The following is a 22621-nucleotide window of genomic DNA, read 5'->3' as shown; positions in this document are numbered from 1 at the left end:
TGCCATATTGCAACAGCCTTAACGCCTTTGCTGTATCAGTGTTGGGTTTAGGCCTTGCAAAGCCTCAACATGTTTACCAAAAAATGTTATCACATTAAAAGGCATGTCAAATATTTTAGATTGGACATCAGCAAGGAAAGCTGTAGATTTTAGCCAGCCTGCCTCCTTAGCACAGTCCCTCCTGTTAAATGCCAAACACCTGCATTTGAAGCATCCATCGCCATGTCAATAATGAAAGAAGTCAGTTCTTCTTCATTCAGAATAGCTCTTGACGTTTCTCTCCTATCCTCGGGAATAAGATCCAGTAATGGAGCTATGTCATACCACATCTGGCAATATTAACGACCTAGAATCACCAGGACATTGGCTGTCTTAATTGATTTTGCAGCCACAGAGATAATTATCAGGCCCAGATTGTCAATACAATTGCCATTCTTATCTGGAAGGCTGGATGACAGCATTATTGGGGTCTTGGTTTTTCTTTCAGCTGCTGAATAAATTACAGAGGCCGGTCTAGAATGACCAGTGAGGCAAGCTGGAGCTGAATCTGGAGATTTATATTTCTTTTCCAGATGAGGTATCACAGCTGGACCTGGAGCAAGTGTCTTCCTATATTTAAGATCTCCTGACCACACATAATCAAGAAAAGGTATGGATTTAACACATATTTCTGAGGTTGCTCTTCAAAGTCATAGAGAAAACATGGTAGATTTACAGAGGTCATTGGTAGGTTGAATTTCTTGGCAGCTCTTTCAATCAACAAATGAAATTTAGAGACATCATCCGTAGCATATTGTGTGATTGGTCCATCGTTTACACTTGGGACAATAAAATCTTGTCCATCCTCATCCCTTACATCACCATCTGGTGGTAGTTCACCTTCATCTCCTTCTATATCCGAATAGCTAAGATCATTAAAGTAATCATCGCCCATGTCTTCTCCATTTACCAACCCCCTTGGCATTGGAGTGAGAGACAGCAGTGATGGCTGCCTAAGAGGTGAAACTGGTAAAGGAGCAGGTTGAGGAGGCTGGAGGAAGGGAGCAGCAGGCAGGCCAATGCTGCTGTAACAATTTAGTAAAAGTGTCCATAATTCTTTACAACGTTGATAAGAATGCCAGTGGCACTTAGATCATATCTGGCTCTCTATAGTATCTAGGTGGTTTCCATTAGAGTACTTCCAGACTTCTACTCCTGCTGACAAACATTCACTGTAGGACTCCTCATGGTCCATTGCATTCCCTTCAAAATCTGGGACACATCAAACATCCAATTGAGTTGGGTTGTAAGCGGTTAGTGAGGCATTATCACTAGCCTCTTCTTCCTGGCCTGACTGGAATAACTGTATTTTAGGCACATCTGTGGCCCTCAAAGGAGAAAATATATTTCCTCCCGTGTTTAGTTATAGACTTCGTAGATCCCAATGGTGATGCCTTTGCTAATATGGTCCTTGCCATCGATGGTATGGGTCGATGACAGCGATGGCGTTAAAGTCTATGACATCAACGGTCTCAAAATTGACAAGGTTTCATTCGTATACTTTTTTTTGCTGTCACAAGCGAGTCTCTGTAGGACTTAGTCAGCAGAGGAGGTGGATGCAAGTGCTGACCTACATCGATCATGCTCAGGAAACTGTAGCAGACCAAAGTTCTCCCTGGTCCAGAAATCGAAACAATCTTCCCTAAAAACAACTTCCAGTACAGTTGATCTGAAGAAAGGGCTGGTTCCAATCCAGGGCAAATCAAAATGGAAACAGTTTCAGGTTCACTGAATGGTTAGAGCAGAGCTCTGACAGGGGACTTCCTTGAACATGAAGTGCGGTGGGAATCTGAGCTATGGTAGCCTCTTAAGCTTCCCCCAAATTGGCTGAAGTTTGGGTTCTTTCTAATAAGGTGTATGTGTTACTAAACATACTATGTTACTTTACATTATATATTGTATGTTCTATATTTTTACAGTGTACTGTTATTTTAACGTACCAGGGATTCCCAGCATGACATTGAGGGATCATGCAAACACGTGAGCATATAAAAGATCCAATGTTGCAGAAAAAGATTGTAATAGGATCAAATCAAGACACTTCTCTTGGTGATGCACAAATGATACACACAGAAATCTGATTTTCACACATTATCTTTTGTGCTCCTTATAGTTTTCTCAGTAAAAAGGTATTGCCAATGTAAACTTACTGGGCATTTCAAAGGAAAATGTGCTGTTTGTAAATAACAGTGTGTTGCCACAAGATGTTTTAGTTGCATTCAAAAATCACCCCGCCTCAAGTACAATAAAGGTAGGTGGGTCGTAAATGTTTGTCGTTCTAAAAATTGGGTTGCAGTTCTGAAAAGTTTGAGATACACTGATCTAGGAGTTTTAAAAAGGCAAAGATGTCCTTTAGTTGCACTGTGCTAATGCAATGTCTCTCAGACCTCATTTTACTCTCATTTAACCCTCCTTTTAGCAGCAGTTTAGGCTCAAGATGCTTTAATGTAAATTTGTTAAAAACAAATTCAGCTTGATTAGCTTTTTTAAAGGGTGCTTTTTTTTTTTTTAACATTGTGCATGTTAAATTTGTAAACTCGCTTACAAAATAATCTGTGGAAAAAATGTTCAGGGGTCGCCCCACCGAGCAAATAACTACTTTAACGTTTACGACTATCAATGACAAGCCTACGGAGCAGAACACTACACACTGGAAGCATTATTTTGAGGATACTATTCTACCTTTGTTTAATGCTTACTGCAAGATGCAAGCCAGTGTAGTACAAACACATATAGACGTCACAGAATACTACGTCTCTAAGTGCACTCAAAAGAAAGTCAAGCCAATGCCACTTACTTTCCTTGAAGTGTTTGCCGAGGCCAAGTACCATCTTCATTCTTCTGTTCAATCACTAACACCTGGAAGTATATAATTGAACAAAAGCCAAAGTCAACAGCAATTTTGTTTTAGATGTCAATAGAACATAGTTTGCATTGTTTCTATAGAGCATATTGCTATGAGAAACGTTTCTCGGATTTTATAAAATATGTGTTTCCACTAAATAGCCAAGTCTAACAAAAGGACAGGATGTGCTGGAATATGACCTGAATGATTGCCTACGGTGAAGCACAAGCATTCAACTCATTTTTGTTCTTTTTATGAGATAGGCTGCTATGTTTAGCTAATTAAATGTAGCAACGGATTCACCACTATCCCTGCAATTGGTACTTAAAATAATAAAAGCTGATTGAACATTTAAAAGCACACTTTAAATGAGTATTTTCAAAATGTGTGGTATTGTCAATTTAAAGTCAGTCTCCAAATCCTTTCTCAACACATATCCTAAAAGTTTCTTCTCAGAGAACTATGTCTGAAACAGCGCACAGCAATAGTAGAGGCCCATATTACCAGGTCAAAGCAATCTCAGAGCAGCTGGTGTGATCCTAGCCCTGAGAAGCCTAACCAAAGACTCCTCAAAAGATGAAGAATCAAAACATCCAGACTTGGAATAAAGGTCCTAGAAACTCAATGCGAACAAAAGAAATTAGATTTTGAAAACTTTGTATTCAGAAAATTATTTGGAAACAACAAACCCTGATTGAGTCTAAGTAAATAGCACATGTGGGGTAAAGTGACAAACTAAGGGAAGAAAGAGGGCATTGGCACAATTTAGCTCTTCAGAAAAGCACAATATCAAGAATTTAAAATAAGTACCCAAGATTGTTTTGGTACAGCAATCTGGGAGCATTCCTAATGTCAAATGTGTAGTCCCAATCACAGTTTAAACTAATTTCCAAACAAGAAAGACTCACAATATGGCGTTTGGGGTTAAGTCCCAGTATTCAACGGGAAGAAAACCAATTATGTAGAAAAATACTGGGTCCCCCAATCCCATCCTCCGAGTTCATTTGTCACAAGGAATTAAACCTCCCTTATACATGTGATTTTATTAGGACATGGCCAGCACTATACTGGCTTAGGATCTGGAGGAACAATTCAGCTGCCCTAACACAGGATATTATAAATGATTGTCTCAAATGTGAAAAGGGCTTAGCTATCCCCTGGCTTGCGGGAGTTTTAAAGACACTGTGTGCCGTGGGCAGGGGAGATCTTTTCTCCGACCCATCTAAGATCGAGCCCAAAGATAAGAATGAGGTCAAACAAGCACTATATACACTTTATAATTCAGAAAGAATGGGAAGGGAATTAATCAAATCTACTGTTGTGACATACATGGGGAATGAACTGTGTAGGCAACCGCTCCCACTCTATCTTACTCTCCATATGACCAACTTGGAAAGATCACTGTTATTCCGCCTAAGGGCAGGCTCTGTGAAATTTTTATTGGGCTTTCCTTTGGGTTATCATCACACAGCACATTATAACCCATGCACATGTGACGGGATAAGCACACAGAATGATTTGCACTTCCTATTTTTCTGTAAATTTTATTTAAAAGTATATTAATTGGTTTTTAACTCCATATTTTAGAAAACGAAGACCCCTTTCTTTAGGGGAGTCTTATTTAATGCTGCTTTCTTTAGAGACAGATGAATTAGCTTTTCGAATTAGCACATTCTTGAGACTGATAACTCGTGTTCGCAAAATGATGGAAAACCCCTGAAAAACTAGATTTATGAGAGTTGTAATACATTTTAAGGATTATGATTACTGTAAACAGATCTGTATAGAGAATGGGACTGTTTTATTGTATGTACTTTTATGAATTTTATGAAATTCGAAGGTCTTTTGAATTGAATTGAATTGACTCACAATATCAAGTATACAAGGACACTAGTTTGTAAGCATTTGGTTTTGTGTCTCCCAACACAGTTTTCAGAGTCAAAATACTTTTCAAGATCACCTCTAATTACCAATACTACTTTTCCAAATAATTTACCTGCACCCATCTTTGCAATGGATATATTAGCTCTGGTGTAAACCAACCGGACCACAAATACTCATATTTTGCAGTGTATGTCTACTCAGATTTTTAAATAGTTTAATTTGCTGCTGACCCATAGGGTTTGGAGATTTGCGTTTGCTAGCTTAGCACTGGCCATCCTGAAGCTGCGTTATGAGATGGGAGGATTTTGAAACTAATCATATTGTGATACAAATTTGCAGTATGTCGTACCCTGGCAAGCATGCATTTTAGGATCAAACTACACTTCTAAATGAGGCACAAACAGATCTATTACCCCTACTTAGCATACAAACATTGCCATCTAAATACACCAAAATAAAATTGACAAACAAGATTTTCAGATCAAGTTAGGAATAATCAATTATACACAAACTGGTGGTGAGGGTGGCAAGCAAAGTGCGCACAGGTGTCTGTTCTGGGATACTTATTCTCAAAGTTCTGATCATGCTCTAGTTTATGTGGTCCCACCGCCACTGGACCACTAACAATAACTACATCCTATACAAAAGGAGCATGTGATTCATCCAAATAATGATAGTGTTCCAAGCAGTGTGCTCTTATATTGTCCATTCTCTGTGTATCCAACCAAGAAAATCCCAAGGGAGTCTTGTGTAATTGAAAAGCCAATTCCGAATTGGTTATTGAAACAAATTTTTTAACACAAAGGTACATTATCCAATTTATCCACCCAACGTGTTTCGTTCTACGCGGACATCATCTGGGCTCCTAATATCATGATAATCATATGACTTTAAATTCCATGTCGTGCCCCCATCCATCTTCTAGTATAAATCTTTATTGAAAACATCCATTACGTTCCACGCTTCCTTCTAGCACGTCCCCAACACTGTCCTTCTTTCGTACACTGTTGGTGTAATGTAACTGACGTTTGCAATAAACAAAGATTATGAGCGCACTGCTTGGAACACGATCATTATTTGGATGAATCACATGCTCCTTTCTTAAAGATGTAAGTTAGGAATACATGGACAGCTATTTCAGTGATATGTTTAGATGCATGTAGTCAACATAATCTATCAAATGCTGGCGGATTATGAGAGACCTAACTTTCACAGGTACACAAATTACAAGTCCTTCAAAAATAGCGTTGTATTGAAATTATTATAATTCAAGAGGGAGAATTATTTTGGGAGCTTTGTCAAAGATGGGCCATCCAACATGGAGATCTTGAGCAACACAGTATCTTAAAGTCAAGGTTCAGGGAATTCAGCACTAGCATGACCAATGTGTTTGACTAATCTTACAATATATAAAAAAAAACTGTAATGCATGAATTGAGTGCTAGAGATGCGAGGAAGCAGCAAGGTAACTTTTTAAAACATGTGGAAGAATGATTCATTCACATGTCAGAGGTAGCAGGAAGAGCTTTAAATAAAGGGTGTTTACAATTCCTTTGCAGCTAAAAGTAATACATTAACCAAAAATGCCCAAGTTAAGAGTCTCCTGGTAAGTTAAATTATGTGCAGGAACTTCTCTCTGTACATATTGCAATAAGGAGTTTGTTGGAAAACACTGCACCACACAATTTCACCTGGTAAATATCAGCAGGTAAATTTTGTCAATATTTAGCTAAAGAAAACACCCGAAAATTAGAGGAACGTGGATATTTTGATGCAATAAGCACCAAAATATCAAGTGTTGCGCTCTTTTAACGATCCCTAGGACAGTGTTATGAATCAGAAGCGATGAATAAAAATAATCCAAAAAAAGAGACACAAAATCAGGCCAGAACTGTCCTCCACTGGGCATAGCATAGACAACATAGTATCATAGTGAGATGGACAACAGAAATAGGAGTTTGGAGTACTGGTAGTTAATCTGAAAATGAGGCTGCCATCCAACCTTTGGTACCTATTGTTTAATATGCTTACATTTCCCTGCCACCGAGTGCCACCTTCCAAATATTTCCTGTATTCTTTTGTATGTATAAATTAATGGATTGCGTACAACTTTCATTATATTCATGTGTTTCATCACTAAACATGTGCTAGATTAAATATTGTTACTACTCAATTCATAAATTGACTTGACAAACTCTACCAGCTAAGCAGAAGTTAGTGTTAATGTAGTTACAGGAACACAAGTTTAAATAACGGGAGGACTGTATTCTTAGTTTTTAGATAGTTTTGTATTATCAGGCACTTTCAGTTCATTACAAGTAAATAATTAAAAAAAAATACCTGAACACAAAATAAACAGTAATGTACAACTATATATACATGGGGGGCACTTGTTATCCTGAATGTTGAGCCTGAACATCCCAATACCCACCTGACCTTCTTCAGGTCTACTCCATGATACTCTAAGCAGGGCATGGTCAACCTCACCACTTTGCCTATTCCATCAAACACAAAAAGAACAATTGATGGACAGAATGATTAATAATGTCAAAAACTCTTGGGCGTGGCCAGCACCATGGCTGAGTAGCTTCACACCACGCGAGCTCCACTGGCCCAGAGATAATCATGCCAGATATCCTGACCCTCAATGCCAAACATTGTTTCCTACCTGGGTCGGACACTCCTGGGGACAGCTGGTGTGTTGCGAGACCTGGGGATCTGAACGGGTGCTCCGCAAATCCACACTTCAAGCCCCGGTGGGCTTCCTGTCAAGATGGCGCCTTGCCCGGCTTGACCAACTCGCTTCCAGCCGGAGGCGAGGCCTGAGGGCCTAAAGCAGAGACAGGGGAGCGGAGGCTCCCGAAAGTGGTACAGCTGACGCTCCCGGCTGATGGCACACCGTGAGAGACTGGATCGGAAACTGAAGAGTGGCAACTCTTGAGGGAGGTGGCACCGGTGCGGGCTCTGCAGGATACTTCGACCTACCCGCGCAAGACTACCGGGAGCAACTGTGATCTTGGAGCTCCCCGGAGGATATGAGAGCGCCACCTTAATTGCCCAAACGCCGATATTTACAGCACCTTTCGGCGGATCATGCCTTTGCTCCTTCCCCCGGTGAGTGCCTTTGTGACACAGAGGTGGGCCACTCTCGCCCAAGGCAGTTTGCAGTGACGCGCGCTCTGTTCCCTGACGGCTTGACCTGCTGGGTGTTCTGCTCTGTGGTGTGCAGCTGCGGGCGGCAGACGAGTGGTGGGGATCCCCTCTGATCTCCCAGCTGTTCGTGGATCCCTCTTGACTGAAAACTAACTGCCCCCCTGAAATTCGACACTTGGAGGCCCTGTACCAAGACAGGAAGTGAGCCGTCCTGGCCAGGGCTCATTGTCGCGCTACCTAGAGACGACCCAACGTGCAGAAGGAAGGGACTCTGGTGGTGGTTGGGGTGACAGCTGGGGCGCAGCTCTGGGGGCTACCCTGCGGAGGTTGAGGGAAGGTGGCACCTGTGACTGTATTCACTCCCTGGAAGACATGATCTAGAGCCCCTGGCGACTGACTGATGCTCCCCTCCGGGTGGCTGCTACTGGGGGAATACCTAGGGCTGATCGGTGCCCTCAGCCTGGGGTCACCAGGGCCTGAGGAAGAGATCTGGTTGTAGGGGATAGATCTGTAGAGGAACCACCGCCAAACGGGTCACGTGGAACCCAGACTGATACTGGACACATACTCCTTGACGGCATATCATGGCGAAGGTTAAGGTGCCGAAGGAGACAAGGAAGGAGAAGCTTGACAGCTTCGCTAAAGTGTTTCCTGCACCAGAGGGAGCTGGGGGCGGCCAATCACCCCCCCCCCACACACCAGACACAGCTGCCGTTCGTCAATCGATCCACACATAGAGGGAAATCCTAGAAGGGAAGATGGTGGAGATCCGCTCTGAAGTTACACTCCTGCGTCAGGATTTGAGGAATGTCTCGGAGAGGTTCACTGAGGCCGAACAGCGGGTCTCAGTACTCGAAGACACCATGCACCACACGCAAAAGGATGTGTTGGGACTACTATCGTCACTGAAAGAGGTGGCGTGGAGGGTCGATGTCGCTGAAAATAGGGCCCGCAGAAACAATTTACACTTCATCGGATTTCCGGAAAATGTTGAAGGGACTAACCGGGACAATTTCTCCTGACCTTTTTGAAGGAGATTCTGCCGCAGACTCAGTTTCCACATGCTTCATTATAGAAAGGGCCCACCGGATGCCCGCCACTCGACCTCCACCGGGGGCTTCGCCCAGACCCCTGATAGCTCGCTTTTTGAATTTTCAAGATAGACACTTAATTCTGCGGGATCTGAGGCTGAAGGGCGAGGTGCGCTTTCAGAATAGCCGAGTGATGGTGTTTCCAGACTACTCCCGGGATGTCCAGAAACAACGGCGAACCTTTGACCCTGTGAAGGCGAAGCTCCACACGCTGGGGATCCAGTATATGCTGTTATTCCCCACCAAACTCAAGGTCATCTTCCAGGATTCCACAGTGTTCTTTCAATCTCCGGAGGAGGCCTGGGCATGGATCGAAGAGCGCCCCATCCTGAGGCGTCAGCTGTCCCCAAAACCAGAGACAACCCGCAAAGAAAGAAGCAACCCCCAGTCGTGAACAACCGCAGGAGAAATTACGAGGACGTACACTAAGGACAAGAAATGCAGTTAAGAGCCAGACGGGGAGGTCCCTGCAGTCCCGGGGACAGAGGTTGCAACCTTCGGACACAGATGATGACCCCATGGGACGCGAACTATGCAGCTCTCCAGTGAGAATCTGAACACTGACTATTCCGAAAAAGATGACTCGGAGGATGCTGAAGACGCCCCTCACCCACTCGAAAGCATTCAGCATCTGGGAGGCACCAGACCTTGACCCACTGGTTGATGCGACGCATCAGGCATGCTCGCTTACTACTGGCAAGAGGGCCCTGCTTTGGGGTCGGTTAAACAATGAAGGACAGTAGTACGTCCCTGAGGCCACCAGGACTCTGAGACAGCGGCCTAACAAAGGGAAGAATAGTGTGAACGCTTATTGTATTTCCTTTGCTTTCGTTTCTTGTAGGGGGAGAGGGGGGATACAATGGGGGTGACAGACCTCTTGTAGAATACCTGTGCCAGAGTTGTCACGTTGACGAATTGGGGGATGGTGCGGGTACGTGAAAAGTGTAGGTAGGGGGATGAGCAGTTACTGCATGACCACTGTGAGACATGGTTATTTAACGAGCTGGGGGTTCATATGTTTTTGTTTGTTCCGTTTTATTTCTTGAATGTGATACCAGGACGGGATAGAATGGGAAGGGGCGCTCCTTATGAGCGGGAGAGGGAACGTGTGACTTTACTGAGAGGCCATGATGGCTAAGGAACGCTTCACGGTCCTTAAGTGGAATGTCAATGGCTTAGGCAACAAAATTAAGCGAGGTCTGGTTTCTGCTTCTTTAAATGACTTAAGCCTGATATTGTACTCCTGCAAGAGACATCTGATGGGGTCGAGTTATCCCTTTTTGGCCAGAGGGCACTATACCTTTATGGGACACACGGGTTTCACTAAAGGCTAAAGAGGGGTTGCGATTCTTGTCAGAAAGTCCCCCCCATTTCATGTTGCCCATAGGTGGATAGACCCAGAAGGGACCTATGTGGCGGTGCAGGGCACCTGGAGACACAAGCAATTTTTCGTGGCAAGTCTATATGCTCCTCCACGATTGCAGCAACGCACGCTAGATAAGCTCACAGGGCTTCTCCTGCAATCTGGGCCTGGTACACACATCCTGGGGGGGGATTTTAATGACGTTATCGAACCAATGATGGACCGTACACAAACACGAATAGGACAACACAACCCCACAGCACTGGCACAATTCCAACATGCATTGGGGTTGACGGATTTGTGGCGCCGACACCACCCGAGTCTCCGGACCTACTCCTATTTCTCAGGGGCACATAGGGTATTCTCGAGGCTGGATTACCTCTTTGCCCCTGCAGGGGAGGTCGGTGGGGTGGATAAAATAGAATATTTGGCCAGGGGCATTTCAGATCACTCCCCACTCTTGCTGACAAAGGGAAGAAAGGCTAGCTGCCAGTCAACAAACTGGCGACTAAGCTCCTGGGTGCTAAAAGATAAAAAGGTGGCGGATGAATTACGAGTAGAGTCAGAACTGTACTTTAAAGAGAACAGTGGTTCAGTCCAATTGGCAGTTACCCTATGGGAGGCCTACAAGGCGGTACTCCGAGACAGAGCACGGAATATTGTGGCCCATAAAAAGAAAAGGGAAATCCAGTAGCTGGTGTCTTTGAAGGCTTTTTTTTTTCTTCTTTTTTTTTTAAAATAATGTCCAACACTCACCCAAAGGACAGAGATCTGGCCTAAATTCATTGTTTTGTTGCTCACCACACCACCCCAGTTTCAACCTAGCCATATGTAAATCAGTCTTGACCCTGCTTCCCCTGGGAAGAGTCCAGCCTGAACTGCCAAGTCAGGCCCTTACCCCCCCAGCACCAACATACTGAAGGCAATGCTGTATATGGCAGGGGAAGGAGTTTAATATCCCAGATATACCGAGCTTTGAGGGATGAATTACCACTCAGGACCCTACCAGTGAAGCAAAAATTAGAGAGGTATTGGAGGAACTACTATCAGACAGAATGGGAGAGAGTGTGCGATGGGGTGTGTGCAGTCAGCTCCAATGCCAGATTCAAACTGAAGCAATACAATATAGTTCACCCAGTATATCTCACCTCATGTAGACTGCATAGGATTTACCCAACCCGAGGGGATGAGTGTCCAAGATTTAGATCACAGGCGGCTGACGTTCTCCATATGATTTGGGTATGCCCTGCGCTCTTAGCCCCTTACTGGGATGTGGTGCTCACACACCTTCAGAGAGCTATGGGGTGGGTGATCCCTGAAGAGATCCGACGGGAACGGCTCGGGCGGATACCCACTCCTAAAAACAAAAAATTAAGTAGGCGTTTTCACTTCCTGGGATTGGTGCTGGCAAAGAGGCGAATCATAATAGTATGGCTCCATCCGAGACCTCCACAGGGGAATGGATGAAGGACATGTGCGAATGGGCAACAGCGGAATGGGTACGAATGAAGAAGGTTCGTACAGATGAAAAGCTAGACGACCTCCAGGCATGGCATCAAATGTTACAGGATCTCAAAAGGGGAAGGGGGGGGGGGGGGGGGGGCAGGTCAAGGGGACCCAGAAGTCCACACATAGGACGGGGGCTATGCCACACAGGGGAAGTTAGAAAAAGTGTACAGTATGATACAAGCCTGACATTAAGGATTAGTGCATAACAACCATGTCATAGACCATTACATGTGGGATTATAGTACGGAGGAGAGGGAGGGGAGGGGAGGGGGGGAGAGGGGTATACCCAAGTTAGGATTGGCATTGTTTGTAAGCCTCTGGGAAGTGTATAAGAGATGCACAACACCAATGACGGGGATACGGATAGCAATGTGGAAAGCTCCTACTCATGACTTGTATGGATAATGTATTGCAATGCTGAAAGTGATGGGACTGACATGATGAGATGAGGAAGAAAGAGAAATAGAGGACGGCCTTGTTATATCAACATTTGGCTGTAACACTGTCTTTATGAAACTTAAATGCCAATAAAGTTAACTTAACAGTATGCTTAGTATTATACATACTGAAAAGGATTACTGAACCAGAAACTAGCATCCTAGGAATAGTTTTGGGGTATAACCCCTCATCAGCCAGGACAGCCTAAATTCAGTGGCATGGCGAGCATGGGAACAACGTCTGGGCATCCACCTAACACTTGGGGTGCAAATGCAAAGAGAACAATTGATGGACGGAATGCTGAACAATGTCAAACGCTGATCCCCAGTACAGAGATCTGGCCCTAAATCCATAGTTTTACTGCCTGTCCTAGAATCATTGTTTCTCATTTAAAGATGGCCACCTTGTCTTCACATGAATGAAAAGTGACCATCTGCAATTATTTTTCTTCAAGCAAAAAAAGATCATTCTAACATGGTCACTTTACAGCAGTGTGCAGCAGTTGGACTGCAAGGAGAGGCTGAAGATAAGCAACCACTGGAGGGTAGCAAAAAAAAAAAAAGAAATAGGGGGGGTTAAGTGAAAGGATGGTTGAGAGCAGGTAGCGACACAGTGACAGAGGAATTACACTGCAGGCGCAACTTCCCCACATCAGTCCTAACATCATTAGAATATAACAGGTGCCAACTGGTGTGCTGGCATTTTGCCGCACCCCATTGAGGCATGCAAAGAAGAACCGCAAGATCTGTGAAAGCATCCAATACTGTGTGCTTGCCTCACTTGAGATCTTAATAATCACACTCTGACTCACTGGGGTGAAGGGAGGATGGGGAGGCATCTGCAGAAAGATTATGTATCCCCAAAAATAGTTACCGAAGGAAAGTAACCTTCTTCTGATAAACACATCATATAACAGATTATCACCTTATGAAAGGGTCCCAAAGCAGCAACAACTGTGGGAGTAGTGAGATGAATTAGTGTCTGTTCTCAAGAAAGCCATGTAACGCAGCTCAGGAAAACTACTTGAGGTAGTAGTGCTTGGCAGAAGTATATAGGGATAACCATGTAGTCGCCTGTTAGAGGTAGACAACCGGGAAACTTCAGGGAAAAAAATGTATGGGCAATGTAACTGGGGTGATGAGTACAAATGGAGGTTCTATCTTGGCCAGGGAATAACCTATCTTGAGAAGGGGGCGTGGCTTAACCAAAATGGACGGCTAGACGTATTTCGGCCCAGCTCCTGCCCTAATGAAATAAATCCTTTAATATCCTGGCACATTTAGTGAACAACACGGTGCTCCCGAGGTAAGGAGCCGTCCCCGGACCTGAAACGCCGCAATTTGAGCCTCGCCGCTTCACCAGGGGAGGCGGGAGACCCCACGGCCGGCCGCGGACCTGCTTGCGCTGACGGCAAATGGCGGCCGCCCCGTCCTGAGGTCATCGGAGCCGGGAGTTCCACTGACGCAGCTTGGCATCGCCCGCGACAGCTGGAGGTGCAGTGGGGGTGCACGAACGAAACCTGAAGCAGCCGGGGCGTCGCGGTGCTCCTGAGGTGAGAAGCCCCCCCGGGCCCGGGCCGCCACGACCAGAGACTGATCACTACGCCGGAAGAGGCGGGGGACCTGGCGGCCCGCCGCGGACCTGCCCGCACTGCCGGCGGAGACCTGCCGGTGCGGCTGGCCGTCTCTTGCTGGGGCGCGTGCCCCAAGCGGACAGCACAATCGCCGGAGCGCCCCAGAGGCCCACGTCGCGGCGGTGTGTGGTGCCGCCGTGGACCTAGCAGCGTGATCCCCACGTGCGGAGCACTCCTCGGCCCCCAGGTACCATCGGAAGGGCTGGGGAGGGACCTACAGACTCTTGGGGGTATTTCTCTCCCCCCTCCCCCCCCCCGTCCGGCGGCAAATCTGAACGGGGGTGGTGAGGCGAACCTGCCTACCGGGAACGGCCCGGGCCTCCTGGAGGTGCTGGGTGGACTGCCGCAATCTCCCGGATTCCAGGGGGAAACAAAAAATGCAAAAAACAAAACAAAAAAAAATAATAAAGAAAAACAACAAAAGCGGAGCGAAACGGGCGGAGGAGGCCGCCCAGTGACCCCGGCGATGGACCTACAAGTGAGAGCGGCTGAGGCGGGGAGGCCCCCATACCAGCCGGAGGGCCCTGCAGTCTGTCGTCTTGGGGTGCTTGTGGAGTCTGGGCTCCCTGGGGGTGTTCTCTCCCCCCTCCCCCTCCCCCTCCCCACATCCTGATTGGGGCCCATGAACTTGGTTGGTGCACCTACAGTGAAAACGGACCAGGCGGAGGGTGGATTCCGTACAGTGCCGCCGGCGAGGGAACGCGAGGTAAGGGTGGCCGCGGCGGTGAGGCCCCCCCATAACGATTGCTGGGCCCTGCACCACTGAGGAGACGGCCGCCGGAGGGGGGAACTGCAAAGATCGGGCCACCCATTCGGGGCCAACCTGCTTTCTTCCTCCCACGCCCCTGTCCTGATCGGGGTCCGTGAGTGCTGCTGACGCTCCGGCGGTGGAAAAGACCGGGCGGCACCCCCCAGGAAGAAGCCTGATGGACTACCCTCGGAGTATTTTTAAAAAAACTCAAAGTCCCAACTAGGTGGACAATCAACGTTATGTCCACTTATAATTAAGAATCATTAGTAGTATTTTACTTAAAATAGCACGCCAACAAAGGGGCGGGAGAGGTAAAGGTTCAATAGGGTGTCTGAATTTTGATATGAGGATTATATATCATCAAAAATACAATGCCACAACAACAACCACATTAAAATCAGCAATGGAACCACTACTACAATTCGGCAATTAGGGCACATAAAATTTATCAATTGGAATGACAGACAAAATCGCAAAATGTGTTTGGTAAAAATTCTGATATACAATTTATTCATACAATTGCTACATAATTCATAATACAAATCACAGTTTTAAAACATTATGACAATAAACAAACAATCTAAAAAAAAAAATTAAGAATCAAAGAGTCGACGCGGCGTTTCGGTTTTCTTTTTGAACACCTTCTTCAGGACTGATTCTAAACAGTTAAAAAAACAGAATTACCATCCACTTTTATTTATACACATAAGAACATTAGTCTGTCATTATCCTATATTATCCCACACTATCATACATTATTAGTGTACCATTATCAGGGTATGCTCAGACATGAGTCCCTTGCTCACTGCACCATCAGGATTCAAGCAAGCCGGGCCGAAGACGGCTGTAATGCCAGAAACCGTAGTTTGGTCTGCCCTGTTCCCATGGTGCACTGGGCCAGGGACAGACTAATTTGCATATAGGCAGGTTCTGAACTGGGATAGTGCAGTGAGCTAAAAAACGGTGATGGATCAAGCCCTGATCTTTTGACTGGGTAGGAGTGTTCTGCTTAATTCAGATGCTCTGTCCATCACCACCCCCTTTCTGACTACTTCCCTTACAGGCTCGGGCTTTAATAGTCAGGTGTACTATTCTTAGTCGCCTCGACTATTGCAATGCGCTGCTACTCGAGTCTCCAGCCACACTGTTAGACTCCAAAGAGTACAATCTGCCGCTGCTAAATTAGCCCTTGGTTGGCCTAGGAGAGCATCGGCCACTGCGGCGATGGCCGAACTACACTGGCTCCCGTTGAAACAACGAGTGGCTTTCAAGTCACTCTGTCTGGTGTTCAAAGCCCTACAGGGACTTGGGCCCACCTCTCTACAAGCCTTGTTTGATTGGTACCTTCCAACCAGAGCCCTTCGCTCTACAACGGCTTGCCTTGTAAAAGTACCAAGATTCAAAAAAGATAGGACCTGAGGCAGATCTTTCAGAGTTGCGGCTGCTAAACTATGGAACATCTTGCCCCTAGATATCCGTCAAACGAAAGAACTCCTCCCTTTCAGGAAACGGGTCAAAACCTGGCTGTTTCCTAAAGGTTAACCTCCCAGCCACTAATCTGCTGTCCCCGTGCTTCCCCCTTCAGGAGTTACCTCAGCGCCAGGATGCCTGTAAGGCGACAGCCGTGCTATACAAATGTTTTAAATAAATAAATAAATCAAATAAATGTCAGAGGGCTCAATAACACGGTGAAGCGAATCAGGGTGGCCACCTATCTTCGCCGTTATAGTGTCAGTATTGCTTTCCTTCAGGAAACGCACCTCTGGGGGGACTGCCCTAAATATGTCCAGCGTAGGTGGAGGGGCCAGTTCTCTGATACTTCTTACTCAGGGTTTGCCAGGGGGGCCCTTATTTGGGTGGCTCCGGGGGTCCCTTTTAAAGATGTTCGCTCAAAGATGGATCCAGAGGGCAGATTTGTTATAGTGGTGGGCACTCTGGATGGCTGTGATGTATGCCTGGTGAATGTGTACGCCCCGAATGTGGATGATGGTGAGTTCTTAAGTCGAGTGTTGGGACGGTTGGATATCGACCCTGACATGGAGCTCCTTATAGCTGGAGATTTTAATTGTGTACTGGATGGGGATTTAGATAGGTGCCCCCCCAAATTAGACGCGAAGCCTAAAATGAGAGAAGCACTGACCCAGATGCTCCGTAGCTATGACCTGTTGGATGTTTGGAGGCATCGTAACCCGGTTAGTCAGGTATACTCGTGCTACACGCCTGCTGCCAACACCCACAGTAGACTGGACTATTTCTTCCTCCAGGGCACGGTCTTCGGTCGGGTGGAGGGCATTCACTCCTTGGCACGCTACCTATCGGACCACTCTCCGCTTTTGCTTACATACCTGGTGGGTGGACCCCGGCCAAAGGTCCCGCTCTGGAGGCTTAACATGGAGACCTTAGCTGATCCTGTATACAGGGAGGCTATCTCGCAAGGAATCGAGGCGTATTTGGATGTGAACTGGGGGTCGGCCAGTACCAGGGCGATTGAATGGGACGCCATGAAGGTGGTTGTCCGGGGTATTTGCCTCTCCACAGAAGTAGGGGTCAAGCGGGTATTAGAAAGGGAGCTTAGGCGAGATGAGGACTGTCTGGCAGAACTAGAGAGAAACTTCCCCACTGATGAGGAGCAAAGGCCGGAATGGACGGCCACACGACAGCACCTAGGAGACACTTGGGCCTCCCTTGGCAAATTTAACAAGACTGCCAGTAGGAAGCGTTGGTACACAGAGGGCGACAAGGCTGGGAGATTATTGGCACGTTTGATTCGAGCAGAAACTCAACCTCACCCGATTTTGGCATTGAGAGATAACCTGGGCCAGCTGGTATACACTCAGCAGGCGATCAATGAGGTGTTCCGATCCCATCTATCTAGAACGTACTCGGAATCACAACCCCTGGCGGGCATAGAGGACATGGAACTGTATCTGGGGGGATACAACTACCAGGTATCGATGCTGAGAGTCAAGAGGACTTAGGTGGGCCACTCCGAGTGGAGGAAATACATGCAGCGATAGCCCATCTGCAGACGGCTAAATCCCCAGGGTTGGACAGCCTCGCGGCTGAACTCTATAAAGATTTCAATAACGTTTTGGTCCCGAAGCTCCTGGAAGTGGCATCGGAGGCGTACGATCAGGGCTTGCTCCCGGACTCCATGCGAGCAGCAACGATAGTTATGATACCCAAACCGGGGAAGGATCCCCTCCTCCCAGGATCCTATAGACCCATATCCATGTTAAATGTGGATTTAAAAATCATTAGTCAGGTCCTCGCCTCTAGACTCCTTCCATATCTTCCACGCCTGGTCAATGATGACCAATCTGGGTTTATTCCAGGCCGCAACACCTTGCGGAATATCCGCCGCTTGGCCCATGTTATGCAGACCTTGGAGGGTCAGGCTGGGCAGAATACACTGGTTTTCCTGGACATCGAACAAGCCTTCGATTCGGTTTGTTGGCCCCATTTATGGAAGGTGCTTTTAAAACTGGGTTTGGGAGAAGGATTCGTAAGATGGGTTCAACTGCTATATACCAGACCTGTGGCCAGAGTCCGCACGGGCAGATGTGTCTCAGATTAGATACCCATTTTGAGGGGTACTTGTCAGGGGTGCCCTCTCTCCCCCCTACTCTTTGCCCTGGCAATGTAGCCGCTGGCATGTCACCTCCGCTCGGTACTTAGGGAACAGGGCATACGAATAGGGGTCGACGGAACACGTGGTGTCCCTATATGCAGATGACGCATTGATCTACCTACGTCAGCCAATGCACTCACTGCCGATCCTGATGGCCGCACTAACGCAGTTTGCAGCCGTCTCCGGCTTAGCAGTCAACAAAGCAAAATCCCAGTTGTATGCGATTGGGGAGCAGGCAGAGTGGGAGGGGGTTCAGCGCCCAGAAATGGGACTCCCATGGGTGGATGGCACACTGCGCTACCTGGGGGTATGGATAAGCCGAAATCCAGCCACTTTTTTCCAACATAACATGGGACGGATAATCTGAGGTCTAAAGGGAAGCATCGCCTTCTGGAACACCCTTAAGCTCTCCCTGATGGGAAGGATAGCCCTAATTAACATGGTGATCCTCCCACGATGTCTATACACTATGCAGGGGTCCTTTTATGAGATACCACATCGGGTTTTTCGTGAGCTGGACTCTCTCCTCGTCCTACTATTATGGAATGGGAAGAGATGCAGGGTGAGTTTGGAGGTCCTGGAACGCAGATGGGGAGCTGGTGGTTTAGAAGTTCCCGACCTGGAGTTGTATTATTTTGCCTCACAAATACAACACGCGATCGCATGGCTGGATATGGACCCCTCGTGGGAACGTTCCTTACTGGAGGGGACGTATGGAAATGAGCAACTGGGGACGCTGCTTTGGCGGGTGGGGGGACAGCGGAATCATGCCCCCCACTGGCGCGGTTGATGGCTGCAGTCTGGGATCGGGTGACTCGATGCCACCTTCACAGCAAACCCTTCACCCCGGACTTAGATCTGTGGTTATTGCCACCCTTTGCCCGGATTGCGTGGGTCATGTCCATAGATAAATGGACAGGGGGAGGGTGCCTGATGCTAGTGGACCTGTATCCGAATGACCAATTCATAACCTATCAGGAGGCGGTCACCTCCTTTGCACTTGGCCCGGGACAATTCCTCCAATACGTAAAAATAGCGGCGACCGCGCGGCACCTCTGGCCAACATTCCCGGAGGCCCCGGCGCACACTCGTGTACTGATCACAATGTTGGCGAGTGCAGGGGGTCGGAAGTTGGTAACTCACCTTTATAGGGCCTTAAGGGAGGCTAAAACATTGCGGCCCTTGACAATAGAGGATAGGTGGCAGCAGGAGTGTTCACAAGAGATCACCTCCCGTGATTGGGAAAAAAATCATGAAAGTGTGAGGAAGGTGTCAGTTAGCAACCGATTCAAATTAATCCAGTACAATATTATACACATGACCTACATTTCTCCTAGGCGCCTCCAGACCATAGACAACACCAGGGATGCGCACTGCCCGAGATGCCACAGCCCAATGGCAGACTTTGTGCATATGGTATGGGTGTGTCCGGTTCTCCAAACATACTGGGTGTCAGTCCTGGAGGTTTTGGTGAAGGTGTCGGGATGGGTAGTAGAGTTAGATCCCCGCCCCTGCCTCCTGGGCTTAATCCCTCGGGACCCCAAACGAAAGGTGATCAGGCGGTTTTTGGTTTTGGGCCTGGTTATGGCTCGACGCCGCATTGCAATACACTGGTTGTCCCCACAGGGTCCGATGCTGTAGAAATGGAAGACTGACTTGAGGGAATGGGCGCTAGCAGAAGAGGACCTTATAAGACGCACAAGGAGGGATGGGAAGCTGCCTGAGGTTCTCCAGGCTTGGGGGGGGGGTCATGATCCAAGAGCTGGTGGGATTGGATACCCCTCTGACGCAAAATAGCTCGGAACTGGTAGATTTGGGATGAGAAGAGATTCGACCTCAAGACATTGAGACACCAGGTGACCCACTATGAAGAACTAGTTGCAGTGACCCGGTGTTAAAGTTTTAAAAAAAAGTTTTTAATTATCCCTGTTGAATCAAAAGTAAGGAACACAGACCACACAGGGGAGGGTTTACATTTCGGCAGGGAGGGGGGGGATAGGGACAGGGGGAATTTGAGGGTTTGGGTGGGGGGATGGGAGGGGGGGTTTAGGGAGTTTAAATGGAGTTCAAAACAGCCTATGCGGCAGGCATCGACACAGTGACTACACCAGGGACCGCTGGAGACCACATTACCCTCATAACTATTATGCAACTGACTGCTTGATAATATTGCTGTGATGGTTTTTTTTTCTCTTTTCTTTCTCTCTTTATGACGAGAACACTTACAATGTAAGATTGCACCTGGTTGGATTTACTGTGCTGGAGATGTAACCTGTAAAACTTGATAAAGTTTAAAAAAAAATTTTTAAAAACTTATCTTGAGAAAAAGACTGACTCACGGAGAAAATGTGTGGTCAACGCCTTGCTCTTTTTAGAGCGAGACAAATTTATAAAGAACTGGACATCTACTCTATCCTGGTCTGTGCGGCCTAGATAATAGGCGGAGCATATCTTAGGTCCAGTCTGTGTAGTTACTCCTGCTCCTTCGTTGGATGTGGTGTACAAAACAAGGATGGATGTGTAATGGACTGCTCTCTTGAACATAGAAACCACCTTAATTTGGTAGGGTGAGCTGATGTGGAGGACCAACTTATCTGGATAGATATCTGTGAAAGGTGAATAAACTGACCGGGCCTGAAGTTCTGCAAACTTATGAACAGAACTAATTTTCACCACTAAAATTAGTTTCAGAATAAGAACTCAAACTGGACATCGGCTGTCAGTAACGAACAAGTTACTTACCTTCGGTAACGCTTTTTCTGGTAGATACAATATCTGCCTGTGGATTCCTCACCTTGTGAATATCCCCTTGCGTCAGCAACATTTGGAAATTCTTTTTTGTAGCTTCGCGCCGACGTGGACTTGGACGTCAGAGGCACGGCATCGCTCGCGACTCCGCTGACGTCACCGACGCCTACAATAGGCCCACGCCGGCGTGATGACATCAGTTCCGCCCTTTTTTCCGTGCCTTCGAGGCACGCGGACGGGCCAATGACAGTAGACATATACACAGTATACGCAGTACAAATATCAAGGTAACACACAGTGTGAAGCAAATGCAATAAAACATTTGAAATAAACAACTCCTTGACAATAAAATAATACATTATAGAAACTCTGGCATAGAAGAGTGGACAACGGGGAGGCGGGTGGGTCAGTGAGGAATCCACAGGCAGATATTGTATCTACCAGAAAAAGCGTTACCGAAGGTAAGTAACTTGTTCTTCTGATAGATACATCTGCCGTGTGGATTCCTCACCTTGTGAATAGAATCCCACAGCAGTCCCCCACTCCCGGAGGAGGGTGTCCACTCTTCTAGACCAGGAAATCCTGGAGGACAGAGCGTGCAAAGTGACCGTCCCTCCTCACTTCGGAATCCAAGCAGTAATGCTTCGCGAAAGTGTGGAGGGAAGACCAAGTTGCCGCTCTACAAATATCCTCTACAGGAACACCTCTAGCCAATGCAGAGGTTGAAGACTTAGCTCTTGTAGAATGAGCCCTTATACCCTCTGGTGGTTCCTTACCGGCCAAAGAGTAGCAGATCTTTATACAGAGGACGATCCATCTCGACAAGGTTCTCTTAAGGACCGCTCTTCCTTTCTTGCAGCCAGCAAACCCAATGAAGAGCTGGTCATCCAAACGAAAGTCTTTAGATCTGTCCAAGTAAAAGGACACCGCCCTTTTGGGGTCCAGACGATGTAACCTCTCCTCATCTTTAGAAGGGTGTGGGGGAGGATAAAAGGTGGGAAGGGTAATGGATTGACCAAGGTGGAAAGGAGTCACCACCTTAGGCAGAAAAGCAGCCCTGGTCCTAAGAACCATTCGATCAGCATGAATGGTCAAGAAAGGGGGCTTGTAACTAAGAGCTTGAAGCTCACTTACCCTCCTTGCCGAGGTTATTGCAACGAGGAAGACTGTTTTAAGAGTCAGAAGTCTCATAGGACATTTGTGAAGAGGCTCAAAGGGAGCACCCATTAAAAAGGTCAATACAAGATTTAAGTCCCACTGAGGCACAATAAAAGGAGTAGGAGGGAACTTATTTGTGAGGCCCTTCAAAAACCTTAAAACTACAGGAGACTTAAAAAGAGATGGCTGGTCAGGCAAACAAAGAAAAGCCGACAGCGCTGAAAGATAGCCCTTCACTGTGGCAACAGCAAGCCCCTGCTGCGCCAGAGAAAGAGCAAACTGAAGAACATCAGACAAATGGGCTCTCAAAGGGTCAATAGATTTTTCCCCACACCACGTGACAAATTTTGACCATCTATAAGAATAGATAGACTTAGT

At 46.8% G+C, this 22621-nt stretch overlaps 1 protein-coding gene across 1 annotated transcript in view; it reads right to left on the bottom strand.

The window, feature by feature from the left end:
• USP4 (ubiquitin specific peptidase 4) overlaps positions 1-22621 on the bottom strand; it is a 742179-nt gene that overhangs the window by 544247 nt on the left and 175311 nt on the right. The window contains exon 6 of the mRNA XM_078661202.1: positions 2837-2898. Within this exon, the coding sequence (XP_078517328.1) occupies positions 2837-2898 (62 nt within the window). The remainder of the gene's footprint in view (positions 1-2836; positions 2899-22621) is intronic.

Source organism: Lissotriton helveticus, chromosome 9 (genome assembly GCF_964261635.1).
Source record: "Lissotriton helveticus chromosome 9, aLisHel1.1, whole genome shotgun sequence".
In the NCBI taxonomy this organism is placed as follows: domain Eukaryota; kingdom Metazoa; phylum Chordata; class Amphibia; order Caudata; family Salamandridae; genus Lissotriton; species Lissotriton helveticus.
This window is presented reverse-complemented; position numbering and strand designations above follow the sequence as displayed.